General features: G+C 38.8%; 1 protein-coding gene across 2 annotated transcripts in view; it reads left to right on the top strand.

Annotated features, from left to right (window-relative positions):
* LOC131061586 (uncharacterized) overlaps positions 1–21,407 on the top strand; it is a 111,475-nt gene that overhangs the window by 47,775 nt on the left and 42,293 nt on the right. For both annotated transcript variants that reach the window (XM_057995348.2, XM_057995349.2), the window contains exon 5: positions 12,476–12,655. In XM_057995348.2, the coding sequence (XP_057851331.2) occupies positions 12,476–12,655 (180 nt within the window). The remainder of the gene's footprint in view (positions 1–12,475; positions 12,656–21,407) is intronic.

Raw genomic sequence — 21,407 nt, 5'->3', positions numbered from 1 at the left:
AATGTTAATTTTAGTATTAATGCTCAATAGTGTATATTTTATTTTAGTCATATCGTCTTCGATCTTCTCAGCAGTTTCTTATTAGAAACTTGCTATTCTTGTAAATATCCTTGTATTATTTATGAGTGTCTTGCTCATTCTGATATTGAATCAATTCTTTGAAATCCATTGCGTGTCTCGCATTGTTTTATGGTATCAGAGAGCTATAGGAGAAATTTTTTCGAAATTTTTTTAATCCTAATTTCCAATTAGTGGAAATTTTTGAAATTATTTTCTGGAAAAAAATTCATCAAAGTTTTTTGCTTATCTTCTGGGGTGGTATCGTCGGTTTTTTTTCTTCCCGCGACCTGTGTTCTCGACCTGCAGGGTCGTCGCGTGTTGCCGCGACCTGTGTTCTCGACCTGCAGGATCGTCGCGTGTTGCCGCGACCTGTGTTCTTGACCTGCAGGGTCGTCGCGTGTTGTCGCGACCTGTGTGCGATGTCACGGACTTCGAACACACTCCGGCGTCGCCTCCACCGCCCCCGTGACCTGCAACAAACTTCGGCGTTGTGCGCGTCTGCAGGCTTCGGCGTCGCCACCTCCAGCGTCGCCACCTGCAACTCGCCCCCTCTGCAAACGCGTGATTTGCACCCCGCAACCTGCGTCTTCGGCGACGACATTTTTTGATTCAGGTGTTAACTTTCAGTTTTTATCGAAAACCAATAATTTCTTGCAGATTCGTGGTGGGTTTTTCGAAACCTATTTTGGGTAGTTGTCCGTTTTTTCTGGGTGCCTCGATTTTCGAGCCTGCAGATTAAGATTCTGACAGCAGATTCCTTCTGGGTTTTTCGCACAAATTTGTGGGTTGTCTTTGGATTTTTCTGGGTCAGCCGGAATTTTTTTTGGGAAATGTGCAAATGGCTTCTCTCACCAATCTGATGTTAGAAGGCAGTCAACGCTTTAATGGTCACAATTACAACATCTGGAAACAGCGTATGTTGACCATTTTTGAATATAGGCGTCTTGACCAGCTTGTGTTGGGAAAAGAGCTCAGTCCTGGTACACCTGGTGCAGATCAAGATAAGTTTGATGAACGCAATCGGGAGGCAGTTATGCTTCTCAAACTCTCAGTGACTGATGATCAGTTACCGCAGATTCCTTCCGGCAAGACAGCTTCCGACATCTGGAAGCATCTGAAGGAACTGCATGAGACATCCGACAAGAGCCGAGCATTCTTTCTAAAGAATCAGCCGTTCTCCATTATGATGGATGAACGTATGTCCTTACAGGAACACCTCACGAGGATTAAGGACATTCGAGATCAGCTCGAAGCTATTGGTCGGACTATGGAGGAAGAAGACATGGTAGTAATCACTCTGAAAAGTCTTCCGAAATCGTATGAACACTTCATTGAGACCCTCAATATTACTTCCACTAATGTTGATCTGAAGTTTTCAGAATTGTGCACCAAACTTCTACAGCAGGATCGCTGGAAACAGCAGTTTGGTAGTGGTACTACATCAGCCTCTTCGGAAAATGCCTTCACAGCCCAATCCTTTCACAAGGATAAAGGCAAATTTCAGTCCTCTCAGTCTTCTCAGCAGAAAGGCTCTTCTCAGACACAGGATGGAGCTAAGAAGAAGAATGTGCAGTGCAATTACTGTCACAAGTACGGCCATATGAAGAAAGATTGTTGTCAGAGGCTCGCTTCTGAACAAAAGAAGCAGGGAGGGTCACACCAGAAGGCGCATGTTGCTGAACATTCCGAGCAGAAAGAGTCTGCCTTTTATGCCTTTATGGCTAAGAGGTCTTCAGATCATGCCAGGTCTTTTGCTTGGTACATCGACTCTGGTGCATCACGTCACTTTTCTCATCGGCATGACTGGTTTACAGACTTCTCACCTTTCAGTGATTCCGTTGTATTTGGCGAAGGTGAGGAGTATACAGTTGTTGGCAGAGGCACTGTTCAGATACAGTCTGGTGGCAGGACTCTCCTTTTTCTGAATGTGTATTATGTTCCTGGAATGGAACTTAATCTACTCTCTGTCAGCCAGATTATGAGGAATTCTCCTCAACTAGATGTGGTGTTCAGTGCTCCATCATTGATCGGGAGACTCGTCTTTCTGTTGCTGTTGGTCTAGAGGATCATGGCCTATATAGGCTCCTTGACACTGGTGATTCTCCTGAAGTGGCTCTGGCAGCTCGTGTTTCTCCTCTTAGCACTTTGTGGCATCAGAGATATGGACATCTCAACATTCAGTACCTCTCTCAGCTATCTCGGGAGGGACTTGTCTCAGGGTTACCTGATATTCAGACTCAGCATCTTGGAGTATGTGGCGCCTGTCAAGCTGGCAAACAGCATCGGACTTCATTCCCACATGGCAAGTCTTGGCGCGCATCCAAGGTACTTCAATTACTTCATGCTGATATTTGTGGTCCTATGAATACATTTTTTGTTACTGGTTGCAAATACTTTTTGCTTATTGTAGATGATTTTAGTAGAAAGATGTGGGTGTACTTTCTTAAACATAAATCAGATGTATTTAGTATCTTTCAGAAGTTTAAGTCCTTTGTTGAAAAAGAGTCTGGACATAGTATCATTACTCTTAGGACAGATAACGGGGGGGAATTTTGTTCTTCTGCATTCTCCAACTTCTGTGATACCCATGGCATCAAACGCCAGTTGACTACACCCTACACTCCTCAGCAAAACAGTGTTGTCGAGCGTCGCAATCGTACGGTTGTTGAGATGGCTCGCTCTATGTTACAACACAAGAGTGTTCCGAATAAGTATTGGGCTGAAGCAGTGTTTATTGCTATCTACCTTCTTAACCGTTCTCCTACTCAGGCTGTTAAGGGGAAGACTCCAGAAGAGGTTTGGTCTGGTCGGAAGCCTAAGATCAGCCACCTGAAGGTTTTTGGCTCTGTTGCCTATGTTTGGATTCCAGATGCTAAGCGCTCCAAGTTGGATTCTAAAAGTCAGAAACTCATGATGACAGGATACAGTGATCACCATAAGGCCTACAGATTGATAGATATAGACACTGAACGTCTTATCTTCAGTCGTGATGTTGTATTTGATGAAGACAACGGATTCTTTCAGTCCCCTTCTTCTGAGCAGAGTTCTGAGGATCAGCCTCACAGTGTTCTTATTCCATTAGGTTCGCCTGATGGGAGGGATGATGCAGAATCTATTTTCGATGATGCACTACCTGAGTTCCCTCCGGAGAATAATCCTCCTCTTGCTGCTCCTGTTCTTGATCCTGAGCCTCCTCCAACTTCTCCAGATGTTCGCACTTCTACTCTCCGGCCTAAATGGTGGGCCAAGACCATTGGTGATCTCAGGGATACTGAGCTCATTGAGGGTAGAACCTCCCGTAATAAGAGCAAACAACAGCATACAATCAATTTTGCTCTCATGGCTAACATACACAGTGTTTTTGAGCCTTAGACATACTCAGAGGCTAAAGGTATACCTGAGTGGGAACAGGCTATGGAAGCTGAGTTCCAAAGTCTTCAGAAGAATCACACTTGGGCCCTTTCTGATCTTCCTTCAGGGAAGAAGCCCATTAGCTGCAAATGGGTGTACAAAGTAAAATACAAAGCTGATGGAACCTTAGACAAGTATAAGGCTTGCCTTGTTGCTCATGGGTTCTCACAGAAAGAAGGCATTGACTATGAGGAGACTTTTGCTCCTACAGCTAAAATGAGTACCATACGGCTCGTTCTTGCCTTGGCAGCCCAGTTCGGTTGGAAAGTCCATCAGATGGACGTCAAGAGTGCTTTTTTGAATGGTGACTTACAGGAAGAAGTCTACATGACGCAACCCCCAGGATTCAAGGTTGCTGGTCAAGAACAGAAGGTCTGTAGACTAGTCAAAGCACTCTATGGTTTGAAACAAGCTCCTCGGGCTTGGTACATGAAAATTGATAAGTATCTGACAGATCATGGTTTTCAGCGGAGTCCATCTGATGCAAACTTGTATATCAAGCATTCTAGTAATGATATTCTGTTTGTAGTTGTCTATGTGGATGACTTAATCATTACTGGCAGTTCAACACATTTGATCACTGGGATCAAACAGGATTTGTGCCGCACCTTTGATATGACAGATTTTGGACTTCTTCATTACTGCTTAGGAGTTGAAGTCTGGCAGATTGAGCACAGTATCTTTCTCTCTCAGTCCAAGTATGCCAGAAGTCTTGTGGACAGGTTCAGAATGCAGGATTGCAAACCTGTCTCTACTCCTATGGAACCCGGGCTCAAACTTTCAGCTCAGTCATCCTCACCAGTTGTGGATGAATATCTGTTCAGGCAACTAGTGGGCAGCCTCATTTACCTTACTGCCACTATACCTGACATCAGTTTTGCAGTGAGCTACATTTCACGCTTCATGACAGCTCCCAAGGCTGATCATTGGATAGCAGCGAAGCGTGTGCTGCGTTATGTGAGTGGCACTCCTGATTATGGACTTCTGTACACTCGGAGTTCTGATCCTATACTCAGTGGTTACACAGATTCTGACTGGGCAGGTTCGGTTGATGACCGTAAGTCTACAACAGGGTATGTGTTTAGTTTGGGATCTGGTGCTGTCACATGGACTAGTAAGAAGCAGCAGGCAGTGGCTCTCTCCTCGACAGAAGCAGAGTATCGGGGAGCAGTTAAGGCATCTTGTGAGGCGGTTTGGCTTCGACGAATGCTTGCGGATATGCATGTCTCCCAGGCAGGTCCTACTCCCTTGTTCTGTGATAATCAGGGAGTGCTCAAACTCGCCAAGAATCCAGTCTTCCATGAAAGAACCAAGCATGTGGAAACGCATTGTCACTATATTCGACAGCTGGTTGAAGACGGATCCATCCAGTTGCTGTATGTTCCTACCTCGGAGCAGCCAGCAGACATCTTCACCAAGCCCCTTGGTCTTGATAAATTTGTAAAATTTAGGGGGTCTATCGGTGTAGTTAATAGATTGAGCATTAAGGGAGGGTAATAGACTATTAAAATAATGTTAATTTTAGTATTAATGCTCAATAGTGTATATTCTATTTTAGTCAGATCGTCTTCGATCTTCTCAGCAGTTTCTTATTAGAAACTTGCTATTCTTGTAAATATCCTTGTATTATTTATGAGCGTCTTGCTCATTCTGATATTGAATCAATTCTTTGAAATCCATTGCGTGTCTCGCATTGTTTTAGTATGCCAAAACATGAAGTTCGCTGATGTAGTCCAATTTTTGAAGTTCGCTCATGTGTTCCAATTCTTGAAGTTTGCTCATCCATCTCCAAATATGAAATTCGCTCATCTACCTTGGATTTTGAAGTTCGCTTAGGTCATTGAGTTCATGAAGTTCGCTCCAAATTGAATCAACTCAAGGCAAATACTTTCAAATCTCCTTTGTTTTTGCATCATGAATTTCACTCATCTACCTCAAGTCGTGAAATTCACTCATATACCCTCAAACATGAAGTTCGCTCATATGTCTCGATTCCTGAAGTTCGCTCATGTGGGCTGATTTTTGAAGTTCGCCTTAGGTGTTTGAAGATGAAGTTCGCTCAAGGTGATTGCTCTCAAATTCTCCTTCACTCCTCTACTTCCAACATAAATTTCGCTCTCCTTCTTCAAATCATGAAGTTCGCTCATATGGCTTCAAATGTGAAGTTCGCTCATGTACTCCATTTCCTGAAGTTTGCTCATATTCCTCAAAACATGAAGTTCGCTCATGTGGTTGAGTTCATGAAGTAAAAAATTTCGCTCTACTTCCTTAAGACATGAAGGTGCTTCCCCTAGGTTCGAAGGTGAAGTGAATTTCAAACTAAAACAAACTTTCGTCTGGTCACTTCATTGTTTGATCAGTTCAATCCTTAGGTTTCTCAAGTCTTTATCTACAAAAGAACATGTCAAATTTACCTCATGAGGGCTTAAAATGCAAAATTCGCTCCTATCATGGAGCACATGAAGCAAACTTCGCTCTAAAGAATGAGGTGATCTCAAATCAAAACCATGCTCACTACTTTCATTCAAATGCTCTTATTCACATTCAAATAAGGCTTTTAGGGGGATTTGCTCCAAGGGTGATGGTCATGAAGTACGCTCCTGAGGGTATGCATATGAAGTGAAGGTTCTGACTCACTCATTTTACACCTTGCACAAGTCTATCCATCTGACTCCTAACTTTTTGAGCACCTATACCCCTCTAATGCAAAGGCTAATAGCTAAGGATTCTAACGTTCCCTAGAAAGCAGGAAAAAAGTGGGGATCTCCATTTGCAATGGGGTGATGTGTGAATACCTCACAACAAGTATATTAGAGTAATTTTGAGATTTGAGCCAGGCGATTAATTTTAATTTTTGGGTAACCCAGATTTTGATATGTTTGACTTGTCCTTGAGTTCAACTGAAGATTGAACTCATTGATTCTACAGTAATAATTTAACTTTTAACTTATTAGTTTGATGTACTAATTTTCCTATTTGTCCTGACTAAATTCTTGTGTTAAGGAACATTTATCACAACCCTAGGATAAAGGAGAACAACCAGAAATAGGCTACAGAGAAATACACGCCTGCTTAAGTCCTATGGGGTTGTGCCAATAATAGATATTCATCTGGTTTTACCTTCTTGGATGTTGTGACACCAGAAAAATCTTCACGTTCAATTCAAGTTTCCAATGGTTTTATTTTTTCAGTTTTTAGAATAATGTAGTAATACCACCATTGTCTGTGTCCAATTGAGTAACAATATGTTGCTCATGGCTTTATTTTCCTACCTTAAAAGACTATTTACACCACAAGACAAGATTGTTGGAAATGCTAAAGCTTACTGCAGAAGACAATATAAATTTCATTGGGTTTGCATTCCATTTATGATGGACAATTGAAATAATCCTTGATTCAAAATGGCTAATGAGGACTTAAACTATATGTATACAAGAGTTATATGGTATACAAAAGACTTGTTGTTTTGCAGACTGGCAGGAGGATCTTGTGGATTGAAAATTACCTTTTTTTTTGGTGTGATAACTTAAAGGACTGAGAGAAAGTACTAATGATTTGACCAAATAGGTATCTGCAAAGATAGGACTGTACACCATTTCTAGTTTATAATGTTTTCTTATATATGACTTGTTTTATTTTGTTGGCATTAGGTAGTGTTGACGTGTATATTGTACACAATCAAACACAGAATAAAATACCCAAGGGTACCTTATCCTCTCTTGAATAAAGCCTCTGATTGCTGAAGATGTCGCAAAAAAGGATCAATCAAGATGACTCCAAGGTTCTTCGATGTAGGGTCTCTACGTGTGGATAAGCACCAGTGGTCGTTGTGAATGCTGTTTCATCAAGGGGCCTTATGTCTCCGAATTGTAGGAACAGAATTTCCTAAAACTAACAAGTTCTCAAAAGGATCAAAAGGTAGGGTTTGCAAGAGATGAATTCTAATCTAATCCTAAGAATGATTCAATGTAGGCTAGACTTGGTAAGACTCTGCCAATTTCAGTATTGCCAAGGAATAACAACTCTACTGAAATTGATGCGATCTTCTAAGGTGACTAATGATTTTTCAATTCATCAAGAATCATAGACACTACCATGAAGGTACATATCAATAGTTCAATAATGATTGAAGGTTTAAGCAATCCAAATATCTCCAGTTGACCACACAAGGCGTCCTTACAATCAGCAAGAAGCTAGTGGTTTGGAACGTGAATCTCACCAAAGATCAAGCTCAACACTTAGTCCTTCAAATTTAAATACTACTTCAACCAAGAATGATTCAAGAAAGTAAGCAACCATGAAAGTAGCCACAAGAATTGCAATAAAACACCATAACTTCAATATTTTATTGATCTCAAAGCCAAAATAGACAACAATTGCTTGAAATTCTCTCTTCAATGCTCAATCTTGCTACAAAATAACTTCTAACTATCTGACTCTAATATCTATTTCTCCTTTTAATCTCTAATGACAAAATAAAAATGAGTGAGGGTATATATAGCATCCTCAATTACAATGAACGGCCCAGATCAAAAGAAGATCAACGGCTGAGATTCTGACACCTAAACCCTAATTAGGGTTTATTACAAAAAGTTCCCCCTTTATTGAACAATATTAAATGCATAGCCAAATATTTAATTGGCACAAAAATCTAGGAAACATAGACCAATGATAATTAAGGTGCCACATCATCTACAACAACCTCTCCTCTAGAACCTTGTTCCCTTTCCAATGCTCTTTCTTAGCATATGCAATGAATCTGGACACAATTCCTTCAATCTCAGCAATAGGAATCTCGGGAAGATTCCTCATTCGTTCCTCCAAGTGGATAACTTGATCGAAGGCCTTGAGAAGAGCCGCATCCCATCCAGGTTCGAGTTCTTTGGCATCAGCGATATGGGCACTTAAATGTGCGCTATCTTGCTCGGCTTGCTCGGGAGGTGCTTGTCCTCTGATTGCCAAAGATTCAGACTCAACAGCTTGGAGTTTGTGATGCATGCCAGGCTGGGAAGCAACATCGCACACCCTTCAAAAGTGGCGATTCATGGCGGGCTTCTCAGGTACTTCAGCTTGTTCATGTTGATATCTGCGGCCCTATGGCTACTCCTTCTGTTTTTGGGTCCAGGTATATTCTGTTGTTTGTTGATGATTTCAGTAGAAAAATGTGGGTCTATTTTCTTGCAAAGAAATTAGAAGCGTTTACTGTATTTCAGAAGTTTAAACCTCTAGTTGAAAAAGAGTCTGGGAAATCTATTATTGCTCTTAGATCAGATAATGGGGGGGAATTTTGTTCTAATGAATTCTCTAGCTTCTGTGATATTCATGGCATTAAGCGCCAGTTAACCACACCCCAACAGAATAGTGTAGTTGAACGCCGGAACAGAACAATCACTGAGATGGCTAGATCCATGCTCAACCACAGACATGTTTTGAAGCAGTTTTGGGCAGAAGCAGTTAACACTGTAGTCTACCTTTCGAACCGGTCACCCACTATGGCGGTCAAAGGCAAGACTCCGGAAGAGGCCTGGTCAGGTCGCAAGCCCAAAATCAGTCATCTGAAGGTTTTCGGCTCCCTTGCTTATGTTTGGATCCCTGATGCTTCATGCACCAAGTTGGATGCCAAGAGCCAGAAACTTATGCTTACTGGATACAGTAGTCTTCACAAAGCCTACCGCTTGATCGACATTGAGACATCTCGTCTCCTGTATAGTCGTGATGTAGTCTTTGATGAGCAACGAGGACCCTTCATGCCTGTCTCTCCTGTTCCTGATTCAACAGACCAGCCTATGAAGGCTCATGATTTGGGAGTTAGACTTCCATTAGGTCCACCTGATGAGAGGGCTCCTGCAACTCCAGTAGCTCCAGTTATCCCGGTGATTCCTGTACATACACCTCCGGCTTCTCCTGCAGGATCACCCAGATTTGCAGATGCTTCACCTGATTTTGATCTAGATTCTTCTGATGAGGAACCTGATCATAGAGCATCTCCTGATGGTAATGTTGGTCCTTCTCCTCTCCGGCCTAAATGGTGGGCCAAGACACTTGCTGATCTTCGGGATGATGAACTCATCGATGGGAGAACTGCTCGGAAAAACAGCAAACTTGCAGGGACAGTTAATTTTGCTCTCATGGCCAACATTCACAGTGTGTTTGAACCTGAGACATACTCCGAGGCCAAAGGTATTCCAAAGTGGCAATAGGCTATGCAATCTGAACACCAAAGCATGTTGAAGAATCACACCTGGGAACTTTCTGATCTTCCACCAGGGAAGAAACCCATTGGCTGCAAATGGGTCTACAAAATCAAATACAAGTCTGATGGTACTTTGGATAAGTACAAAGCTCGCTTAGTTGCAAAGGGCTTTTCTCAACGTCAGGGCATTGATTATGAGGAGACCTTTGCTCCTACAACCAAGATGAGCACTATCCGATTAGTCCTAGCCATGGCAGCACTGTTTGGCTGGAAGGTCCATTAGATGGATGTCAAGAGTGTTTTCCTGAATGGTGATGTACAAGAAGAGGTCTACATGACGTAGCCTCCAGGTTTCAAGGTTGCAGGTAAAGAACACCAGGTTCTCAGACTGGTGAAAGCTCTCTATGGTTTGAAGTAGGCCCCTAGGGCATGGTACATGAAAATTGATAAGTACCTAAGTGATCAAAGCTTCAAGAGGAGTTCTTCAGACTCAAACTTGTACATCAAAACTACTGACAGTGATATCATCCTTTTGGTCATTTATGTGGATGATTTGATCATCACCGACAATTTGACATCTTTGATTCAGGGAATCAAATAGAGTTTATGCCAGTCTTTTGACATGACTGACCTTGGGCTCATGCATTATTGCCTAGGTGTTGAGGTTTGGCAGCAGCCTTTTGGTATATTCATTTCTCAGTCTAAATATGCTAGGGCTCTGTTAGAAAAGTTTCGTATGCAGGATTGCAAGACTGCATCTACACCTATGGAGAAAGGTCTGAAGTTATCAGCCCAGTCTGATTCTCCTCCCGTTGATGATACTACATACAGGCAACTAGTAGGTAGTCTCATCTACCTCTCTGCTACTAGACCTGATATCAGCTTCGTAGTCAGCTACATTTCACGCTTTATGACAGCTCCGAAGGCGGATCATTGGATAGCCGCAAAGCGTGTGCTTCGTTATGTGAAGGGCACTACTGATTATGGAATTCTCTACTCTCGGAGTTCTAATCCTAGACTCCGTGGATTCACAGATTCAGATTGGGCTGGCTCTGTTGACGATAAAAAGTCAAGTTCTAGATATGTGTTAAGTTTGGGATCCAGTGCCGTCACATGGACTAGTAAGAAGCAACAGGCTGTTTCTCTCTCCTCTACAGAGGCCAAATACAGAGGGGCAGTTAAGGTAGGTTGTGAAGCTGTCTGGCTTCGTCGGATGCTTGGGGATATGCAGATGTCACTAGCAGGACCGACCACCTTGTTTGTTGATAACGATGGCGTTATCAATTTAGCACAGAATCCAGTCTTCCATGAACGAACCAAGCATGTAGATGTTCATTGTCATTACATACGGCAGCTGGTTGAAGACAGGATCATAGACTTGCAGTATGTTCCTACAACGGATCAGACTGCAGGCATTCTCACCAAGCCACTTGGTCCAGATAAGTTTGTCAAATTCAGAGGACAGCTTGGTGTAGTGGATAGATTAACCATTAAGGGAGGGTATTATGATAATAGATAGTTTCTATTTCATTGTTAATGGTTATCTACTGTAATATTCTGTAAATACTTAGTTAGTTGTTAGCTAGAATAGAATGTTTCTATTCTTCACGGTCGTTTCCTAAGGAAACATTGTCTTTCTTCTTGTATATAAAGATCTATTGATCTTTGTTAATATTAAGCAAATATTTTACCAATTACTTCGTAATATCGAAATCACACCATTTGTTTCTGTTCCATCTATCTGTACTGTCTTGCTGCTTTAATGACCTTGAATAGTCAATTCTAAACTTGGAACTTTTGTTTTACTCAAGTTGTACCTAATATTAGCATGCATTGACTCAACATCATTAACATGCTCTATATTGATGTGCTCAACTTGCACTCACCCTGATCATCTTGCTTTGTGAATCTGTTGTCACCTTGATCAGTAGGATCAACCTTTTCTACCTCTGCCACATATGGGTGAAAACTTGAAAAGTAACCAAAAGTTCAAATACCTTATAATCACAAAATAAGTCTCCAAGGTGCTCCATTGCTGTATCTAGTATATAAGATCTGATGGCCAATGGGTCTAATACTCAAAATAAAAGTAGGAAGTGGTGTGGTCTTTTTCTTACTATCTTCTAATGAACTTGTGCAAGTAAGTAAGATCAAAATGAATGGTAGGATGAATTGCTTGAGAAGTTTGACTACTCAAGAGGTACCTAATGTTCACTCATCATGGACTTCTGGTGCTCACAATATCTTGATTTTTCCTCATTAATGTGCATGGTGCTCAGTGGCGAGTCACCACCACTATCATCCTCAATATCTTGATCCTTGACTTCTCCTTATCATTGTGCACATTGTTTTCTTGATTCCACTCTACATCATCCTCTGAGTTATACCCCTTATTTGCTCACTCTTCTTCTAAATGTTCTTCAACGAAAGCAACTTTGGACATATTATATGCATTGGGATCGGTTTAGACTAATGGCAAATTGTAACAATGTAAATTTTGTTGCGAGGGGTATTTAAAAGGCTTGAGATGTCAATACCACCAATATGAAAGTATAAGAACATAGGGATTGCCATCTTGAGTCTTTGGATACATCTTGGTGCATATCATATTCTATTTAAGATGGATCTGTTCTTGTATATATTTAGAGAACTGACGTGTTTTGAAAATAGCATCTTTTTGTTATGTAACCAGATGTGCATAGTTCAAACAACAATTATATGTAAATCCTATAAATGTGGCTTTCATATTTTAAAGATATTAGAATTGTATTAAATTTATTTTACTTTTAGTGACTAAGTGTTATTGTACAGCTGTTAAAGGGTATACCCAAGTTTGTGAAGGTAGTTGAAGTTGGACCAAGAGATGGATTGCAGAATGAGAAGAACACAGTTCCAACAAATGTTAAGATTGAACTGATTGAGAGGTTGGCTTCTTCTGGGCTCCAAGTTGTAGAGGCTACCAGTTTTGTTTCGCCAAAATGGGTACCACAGGTGCTTTTTTCTTTCCTACTTTGTGAAGGCATTTGCTTTTCTTTGTTTTCACGATAATGTTCATAATTGTTTATTACCTTTGTCACTTACTGCACTAAAATTGTTTCAAATGTGTTGTTTGTTCTTAGTTTCTACACTGGTTTGTTTGATTGTAGTACCTGCTCATTTTGAATGGAAGAATATCAGATGCCACATGACTAGAACTTCTCAATTTTCTTTGGTTTTCTATATGATAAGTTAACACACTTACAAAATTTAAGAATGTTGCTATACACATTCAACAACTTTTATGTCCTATAGAGATTAGATAACTTGTGCAATGCACCAATTGCCTAAACTGCCAAATTGCAGTGATTACTCAGTGCTCATTGATTATTTTATCAGTTAAAATTCTTTGCAAAGATTCAGTACATTACAACTGGATAATCCAAAATACCAACTTATAGTAGAGTATGTTACATAATTTGGAATCAGGGAATCCTGATGTTTAGGAATGCCACCCACTTAAATAGAGCAAAGGACCATGGCTTTTAAATTCTCATTGCTAGTTGTGGATTCTTAGACTCAAGAACAGCACGAACTTTTCTCAATACAATTGACAGAATTCATAATGCTTATTGAAACCTACCTAATTTGTTATACTCTACACAAAATCACTTGTACTAAATTACACCTTATCAAGTGCTGCATACAGCTCCACTACATGCTCAGTTTTGCCAGAAACATTCACTGATTGTGCTTTTACATCAAGAAGTATATAACATTTAATATTTATCCAAGCTCTCTTTAGTGGAATCCATCCTGTTGACATATATTTCTATTGTTACTTAATTTGATTGTTTCTGGGTTCTTCATCATTGACCCCTGACTGCAAGTTGAATTAGTATTTCTGGTTCCAATATTGTAAAGCATGATCTTCTTTCCAAATGTCTGTCACTTGGAGACATGGAGGTGTGGATATGGCTAGATGGGGACACCATATTTTGAATTAAGGTATGCTAAGAAATGAATAAGGATAGGGCTATATTATATAGTCCCTAGGAAATGTGGGGATGAGACAGAAATGGGGTCTTTGTCCTAAATTGGAGTCTCCTGGTGACTCGCAAAAGTATACGATTTAAGAGTTTTATACTTCAAAATCCCTCAGGTATTCATAGATTTCATCTAGCTTACCTAAGTTTTGTTCGTTGGACACGTAAGCATTTAGATTAAATGCTGTTAGGTGACTCAAGGTGACAGACCTGATTTTCAGGTTTATTTGCAAATTACTTTTTACATGTGAATGCACTCTCTTCAGAATTATTGCTTTCCTATTGTTGAGTTTTGTAATGTCCCTTTCTTGTAATATTACTAATTTCAGGCCTGCGAACAATATTAATTACTGAAAACTGATATTAGTACTATTAGATAACATGCAACCTTGATGATATTCAAATCCATACATAAAAACATCATGTTATCTAGATCATGTAATGTCCCCACTTTGAAATAGAATTTAATGATAAATAATAATAATAAAATTAAAATACAAAAGAATAAAAATTAAATTATAATTAATATATAAAAGGATATAATTAAATATAATTGAAATTTAATTAAGTTAATGAATGGTCAAAAGACATGGAATGAAAAGTTGTGACTCCCTCAAACATGAGATATAAAAGGGAGAAGAGGACCTCATTTGAGAGGGGATAATTTGGGAATCAGAAGTGCAGATCTGATTGTGAAAGGTTGTGTCCCTTTCAAAAGGGTGGAATTAATGAAGAGTTGCACACTTTCAAAAGGTGCTAATGGCGAAAGGGTGTGTCTCTTGCCAAAGAGCATACATGATGAAGAGGTGTGACCTCTCCCTCACATTGAGAGATATAAAGGGAAGGAATCAAAAGCATCTAGTAACGTCACCATCAATCAGATCATATCAGAACTAAAGGCAGTAACATCCTTGTTCTTGGTGGTATGCCTGGGGTTGTGCTTAATATGTACACTTAAATATATGAAGCCTGATAATATTCTTATGCAGAATTTAATAGTAATATTAATATGGACTGCAATATGTATGAGAGTCATACTTAATTTCATATATATTCATAATACATAAGAAGTTAGTATACTTGTAGTCTAATTCTTGTTATTTCTGTCGGTACCTAAGAAGAAGGGACTGAATTGTTTCCAAAGAGGGGCAGACTAAATCCAATCAATAGGATGATTCCCAAGATAGGGTAGGGATCAACTTCCTGTAAACCTTGAGGGCATAGTCCCAAGATAGGGTAAGGGCCTGGATCTGTAAACTTTGAGGGAACCTATTGTATTTTGGTATCTAAGTGCTTTGGTAACATAGACATCCTCTTCCTCCTTAGAACTGAAGTAGTAACAGAGGTTGACACTTGCATTAAGAATTATGGATGATAAAATTAATTATCTAGTATGGTAGATGAACAATTTATTAATAATTGATAAATTAATTGAACTATGGAATATCACAGATTGGATTCATGTTAAGATAGTTTTGTCTCCTAATCAATTTAGTTTAAGTCATAAGTATATTGAAATAGATTAATTATGGTTAAAACATGCCTAAACCTAGTTGGGGACATTACAGATCAATAAATCATAACATCAATAATATTGGAATTAATACATCATAGCATATTCCATCATAACAAATAACATCATGAATTTCTTGGACGTGTTTTCAAACTGGCAATTCCCAAGGCTGGCCAACCTTGACTTGCCAAGAGCATGGAAGATTGGTCGCCTTTCCATCCATCAGTTGTCCTTAGAGGCTGCCCGTCCTCCTTGATCAAGCCCGAGAGCATGGAAGGCTGCTCTTCCATTCCACCTCCTGGCCTGCGAGTCTGGAAGGCTGGATGTCCATTAGAACTCGGAGTGGTGTACTTGATAAAAGCATGAAGGCTGGTCTTCTTTCACTTGGAAGGCTGGACATCCTTCCTATTTTCAAGACACCTCATAAATCCAATACATACTGTTCTTAATTTATATTTTAAAATTATTCTTAATTTGATTTCTGAATATTATTCTTTGCTGCAGTCAATTTCTATTTCAAATAGACGTCTTATTTCTCAAATCTCACTTCTTTTCTTGGATGAAGTGTTCCTCCTTTTATAACTTCAATTCACATGGAGTCACATGTCTTCATCCAACCATTTCCTTGGCAAGAGTTATTCATCCTATGCTAATTGATGCCAAGAGACATCCTTGTTTTTTTTTTATTGCATACTTTGATGTGTCACTGTCCATTAACATTGATAAAATGAATTGCTGCCCTTATTTTATTTCCTTTGCCAAAGTCTTAAGGCTGTGATCTTTATGTGTGCTAAGTGCTGTGGTGTTTAGTCGGGGGCATCACAATTTTGCCGCATCATCAGATGTGGTGTATCGGCAAATACATTTGCTCTTCTCCTGGCTTATTGATCTCCAATTGGTTCCTTCACTAAGTTCTTGATGGTTCTTGTTCTTGGTATGCTTAGTTTCTAAGGCATTTGAATCTGAAAGTATATATGTCATCTAGTGCAATTATTTCTGATATGCACAATTAACATACATTTGATCCCTAATTTGACAGTGAATTGTTGGCATTCTGAAGAAGTTAAGAACTAATGTTGACGTGCCTTGAACATTCTAAAAGGTGGCTTCTGATACACTACATCTTTGTTGGTTTACAAGTAGTTTTAAACATTCTATGTGGTTTAGTTTTTATTTACATTCTACATCCAATTAATTGCTTTTTGAGCTAAATTTGCTTGATTTTTAGCGTTATATCAAATTTGTTATGCTGCACTTGATTCTCATTCACGGTCCTCTTCTATCTTTCTTTCTCTATTTGAACCTATGTAGTGATTCTTCTATCCCTAAGCCTGGCTTAGACCTTATGATGTTCCCATTCACTTATATCTAAAAGAAAATTCTAGTAAGTAATTGCCATGTTAAAATCCCAAGTTACTGGGTTCACCTGCTGCCAGGCCCGATCTGGGTCCAATTTGCACCGGATTCGGGTATCGGTCTGGTTTGCCAGTGGGCCCCACAAAATCTCTGCAACCGCCAAGAAGGGCAATCAGGTCATAGAAAAATGCAAACATAAGGTGTCCCCTGTATCGGAGTACGCAGTCGAGTGGATGCAATCACAGGAGTTTGTCACTTGTTTTGATCTTTTTTCTTTATATTTGTTTTTATTTTTCTTTTGTGTTTTCTAAAATTTAGCATACTAAAAATTAGCAAGATCACCATTGTTTTAATTTTAGTATATATGCTTAAGTTTAATATTTTAAAAATCTAATTTAGAATCATAAATAATAAGTATATTAAATTGAATATATTTAGTATTTATAATAATTTTATTAACTTTTTATTATATTTAGATTCTAATATTTTTAAAGGCGAACTATATATATATATATATATATATATATATGATTTGTACATGTTTTTTGTACTAACGAACCCAATCCCCCCAGAAAAGCTAAGTGGAACCAGTGAACTGTATCCCCAAATCTGAACTTGAACCTGAACCCGAACCGGCAATATAATCAAGTATTGTCACATTTTTTTGAAGAGGCAAAAAATAATTATATAATAAGACAAGGAAAACAAAAGCGAATCACAATTTGGAGTCATTTTTCCATATAGTCTAGACTTTAAATGCTACCCTAACAGATTTCTATTTGTGCATGAAGAATAACAACTTGTGTCCCTGGAAAATCTAGGTAGCTAACAATGGAATTCTACCTGTCTAAGGGACCTCCATACACCAAAGAACTAAAATAATTTTTTTATTAGGAAGAGGATAATTCAACTTCTAGAAAAAATGACCTCTACAACACCACCATAAAAAACTGGGAAACCAAGCGATATCCACACATTGCACAAGAATATGAGGGCTTAACTTCACCTAGTAAAAATATATTGTCAAAAACTAAGAAACCGGAAGAACCTAAGTATAATTCAAATTAGATGCCTCTGCAGAAATTCCTAGGTTATGGGATTAGTCCTTGATGACCATGAGTGGCTTCTTACCAGATTCTGGCACCAGTCAGGGTCCCTGGTCCTGCAGCCAATGTTCCATTAAGGGGCTGGTGAGAAGGCATAGATGGAGACAGTGGAGTGTCTCCGGAGCAGGTTGCTTGTGATTGCTAACATCATATGGGCTTCTGAATATCTGTTCAAAAGTGATTGGCACATCCTACAAGATCTGTGGCTTCCTTAAGGGGATTATGTTCCTTGGAAGTAGAATTAGAAATTTCTTTTATCACATTAGCAGAGTTGTTTAGCTCATTCTACATCTGAACTGTAAAAAGATTGAAGGGAAAAGTGGGCGAAAAGGAAGCAAACCTAGACAGATTCAAAATGAATGAAATGGCTGGAGAGAGTCCTTGTAAAATTGCGTGGAGAAATGAAGGTGGAGAAACTATGCCAAGAGGCAGAGCAATCTAGAGGAGAAAAATAATGATGAGACAAAGGAGAATTTAAACATCACCTTGATTAAAGTAGCCAAGACAGCTCACTGTACCATCATGCCACAATTAAAGCAATAACAGACCTCAATCAAATGAAATGTCATCATGAAAAAAGCAAGGAAAATTGAAGAAATCTGTGCTGCCAGAAATGGAAAGAGCTAATAATTGAACAGAGTGGTCGAATTATTGGGATTTCTACCAACCTTTAATGAGCAATTTAAGGAAACATATTGGAGAGTGAAACAGTGGTCATTCAATTGAAAGGGTGTTCTAATCATTGATTATATTTGCAAGGTTTGCTGTAAGCCTAATGTGAGAGAATTCAGCCACATTGATGAGCGAAGCCATTCTTGCAATAGAGGGAGAAAAGAGGTTTGGTCAAAATTTCTATGGGCTCGTTGGTGTCTCTTTGAGCATGGAAAACCTGAAAGTTTTTCAAACCTTGATGAGAGATAGTGTGTGTGAGATTGTTCTTTGATGAACTAGCTGAAGTCAAAATTTTGAGAGTTGGGGCCATAGCAAAGGCTTCTGCAAGGTTATTAGATGCCACCTCCAGCCCCCAATTAAACACTAAAAATAGGGTGGCCTTTTGTGTCTCTGTAAAAGCCTCCAGCACTGCATGAATCAGATTGCTTTTAGAGGCTCCATCAATATTTAGTTTAACCCAATTTTCCTGTAGAGGTTCCTATTTGATAATTGTGAATTTTTTATTAGCAACCCATTTTTTCAGGGGCAAGTATGGATATGGTTAAACTATAGGATAGAAACTTATTGTTTCCATTTATATTTTTATTTCAACAAATGTTTTATCAAACTACAGAATTATAAGATTTAGGTTTAGATTTATTCTTTGTCAAAAAAATTATTGTCTTTGCATTACTAATTAATTTAATAAATTAGTTTTTATTTCAACTTTTAAACTTGTCTATTATATAATATATAATAATTATTAATCTATTTCTTATTTAATTTATTTATTTCCAGCAGTATCCAGTCATATCTATATCAAGGTGTCTTGTGTAATGTCCCCAAATTGGATTTTCTGGGAATATATGATTTTTTAAATATTTTTCTCGTTTTTGAAAACAAAAATAAAATCAAACAAAAATGGAAGCAAGTAGCTGGAAACTTCTTATCAAACTCTTAATGGCTTTTATACTTCACATGCAACCCTTATTGTCAGATCTGAATTGTGCAGGTCAAATTACATAAAAATTAAAAAAACAAGAGCTGATTTGTAAACCCTAGGTTGCCAAAATGAATACACAGGAGGCAAACTTTTGAAACCAATTTTACTCAATTTTTGCAGCAGAAACAATTTACAGCGTTGATATAATGAATTGGAATTACGATTCTCAGAATTACAGTGATAAATATTCACTCACAGTTTAACAATTGGCAGATGTTGTTGGCATAAAATGCTTATTGTTATATTTGATAATATTTGTCATTTGCCAATGTAATAATAATTTGTATTAAGTGGGTTGTCACTCTCGGGTAGTTAATGTGTCGGTTGGATGACGGTTGTGTACCTCTCTGCAACCGTTGGGTCCTTTAAATATGTTGTGTACCGCCAAGGAAGGTAGTATGGAATAGTCGGGTCAATTGTAATCCTTGGCCGACCATCTCTAGCCTTCTTCTCTATAATAATTGCATGTGCGAATAAAGATATATTTTGCTGCTGTGTCTGGTATGCATTGTCATGTACATTATTATTTCTTGTATTTAATTCATAGTTGAACTACTTGCCAAAACCAAAAACTCGCAAAGTCCCAAAAAAAAAATCGGGAAAAACTCGGCCAATACTCGGCAAAAACTCGGTCAAAAACTTGGGAACTTAAAAAATTGCTTAAATTTAATTAAAAAATGCATTTTGTTTGCAAAATTCAATGAGAAGATGCATCCCATGAGTCAATAAATGAGAACACAAGAAACAAGCTGAGTCTAGATATATTTAAATGCAAAGTGGGTACAAAATCGCATCCTCATGAGGAATGTTGATGGCTGAAAACAAAATAGTAAATAGTTTTTGTAGAACTAAAAGTAAATAAATCAATACAATTACATCTTCCTCTTCCCAACTCTAGTAAAAACTAGGGGGGAGGTAGAACAAGAGGTTCTAGTCCTAGAAGTCTGCTGTGGGTGTGATTGTGCCTCCTTGCTCGGTATGGCTGGCTCAGGTTGTGGCTCATCCTCCATCCTAGATTCTCTGCCTCTAGCTACACTTGGCACTGGTAATGACTCCTCATCCTCCTCATCTTCTTCAATGTCGTCCAGTGTGAAACCAAATCCACCCCCCTCCTCCGTAGCCTACCTCTCCAAATCATTGATGTCATCCTCTGTAAACAATGGATGCTCCTACTGTAATGTCCAATCATTGTAAGGATCTATATCATCCAAATCAATTGGACCAGCTAGTGCTTCGTCTACCTTCCTTATGCACAATCAAAGATTATATGGCACAAAGACAAGGTCATTGAGGCGTTTTTGAGCTAACGTGCTCCTCTTCTTCATGTGGATGGCCTCAAACAAGTTCCAATTGCACTCACAACTGGATGAATTACAAGGTTAACATAAGATTTTGAGGGCAATTGTTTTGAGATTTGGGGTATTTCCACCCCAACTTTGCCACCAAGCATCTACAAAATAAAATTAGGTTGAGGGTAGCACCCCTCGCGGGGGTCCAAGGGTGAGAAAGAGAGTGGTAGAGAGATAGGTCTAGATCTTGGGGGAGAGAGGAGAGAGTGAGATGGAGAGTGGTAGAGAGGGGGATAGAGGAAGAGTGGTAGGGAGATAGATAGGTCTAAAATTCGGGTAGATAAAGTGAGTGAGATCGAGAGAGCGAAAGAATGTTGATAGGAGCATACTGATTACTGAAATTTGATTGCTTGAAAATTTAAAAGATTTTCTAATTCCTAGAATTTGCATTATAACTCCTAGAGATCTGAAACTACTCTTAAATATCCTACCAATATATACATGAAATGTAACTTATACTATAAGAAAGGAAAAAGACATTGAAATGTGACTTAAATGTTATATTTCTTGTATATATTCTGATGAAGAGAATGAGACTGACTTGAAATAAAAAATAGATAATTTTTTGACATGTTTGGGCCTCTTTTTTTAATGCAGCCGAGTTTTTTATAGAAACTCGCCGAGTGCTTGTGAGAAACTCGCCAAAAACTCTACGAGTTTTTATGGAGTAAAAGTTGTAAAAACTCGTCTTGAAGAAAAACTCATGAGTTTTTAACTACTCGCCGAGTTTTCAGTGAGTAGTT

Source organism: Cryptomeria japonica, chromosome 3, assembly GCF_030272615.1.
Source record: "Cryptomeria japonica chromosome 3, Sugi_1.0, whole genome shotgun sequence".
NCBI classification, from domain to species: Eukaryota; Viridiplantae; Streptophyta; class Pinopsida; order Cupressales; family Cupressaceae; genus Cryptomeria; species Cryptomeria japonica.
This window is presented reverse-complemented; position numbering and strand designations above follow the sequence as displayed.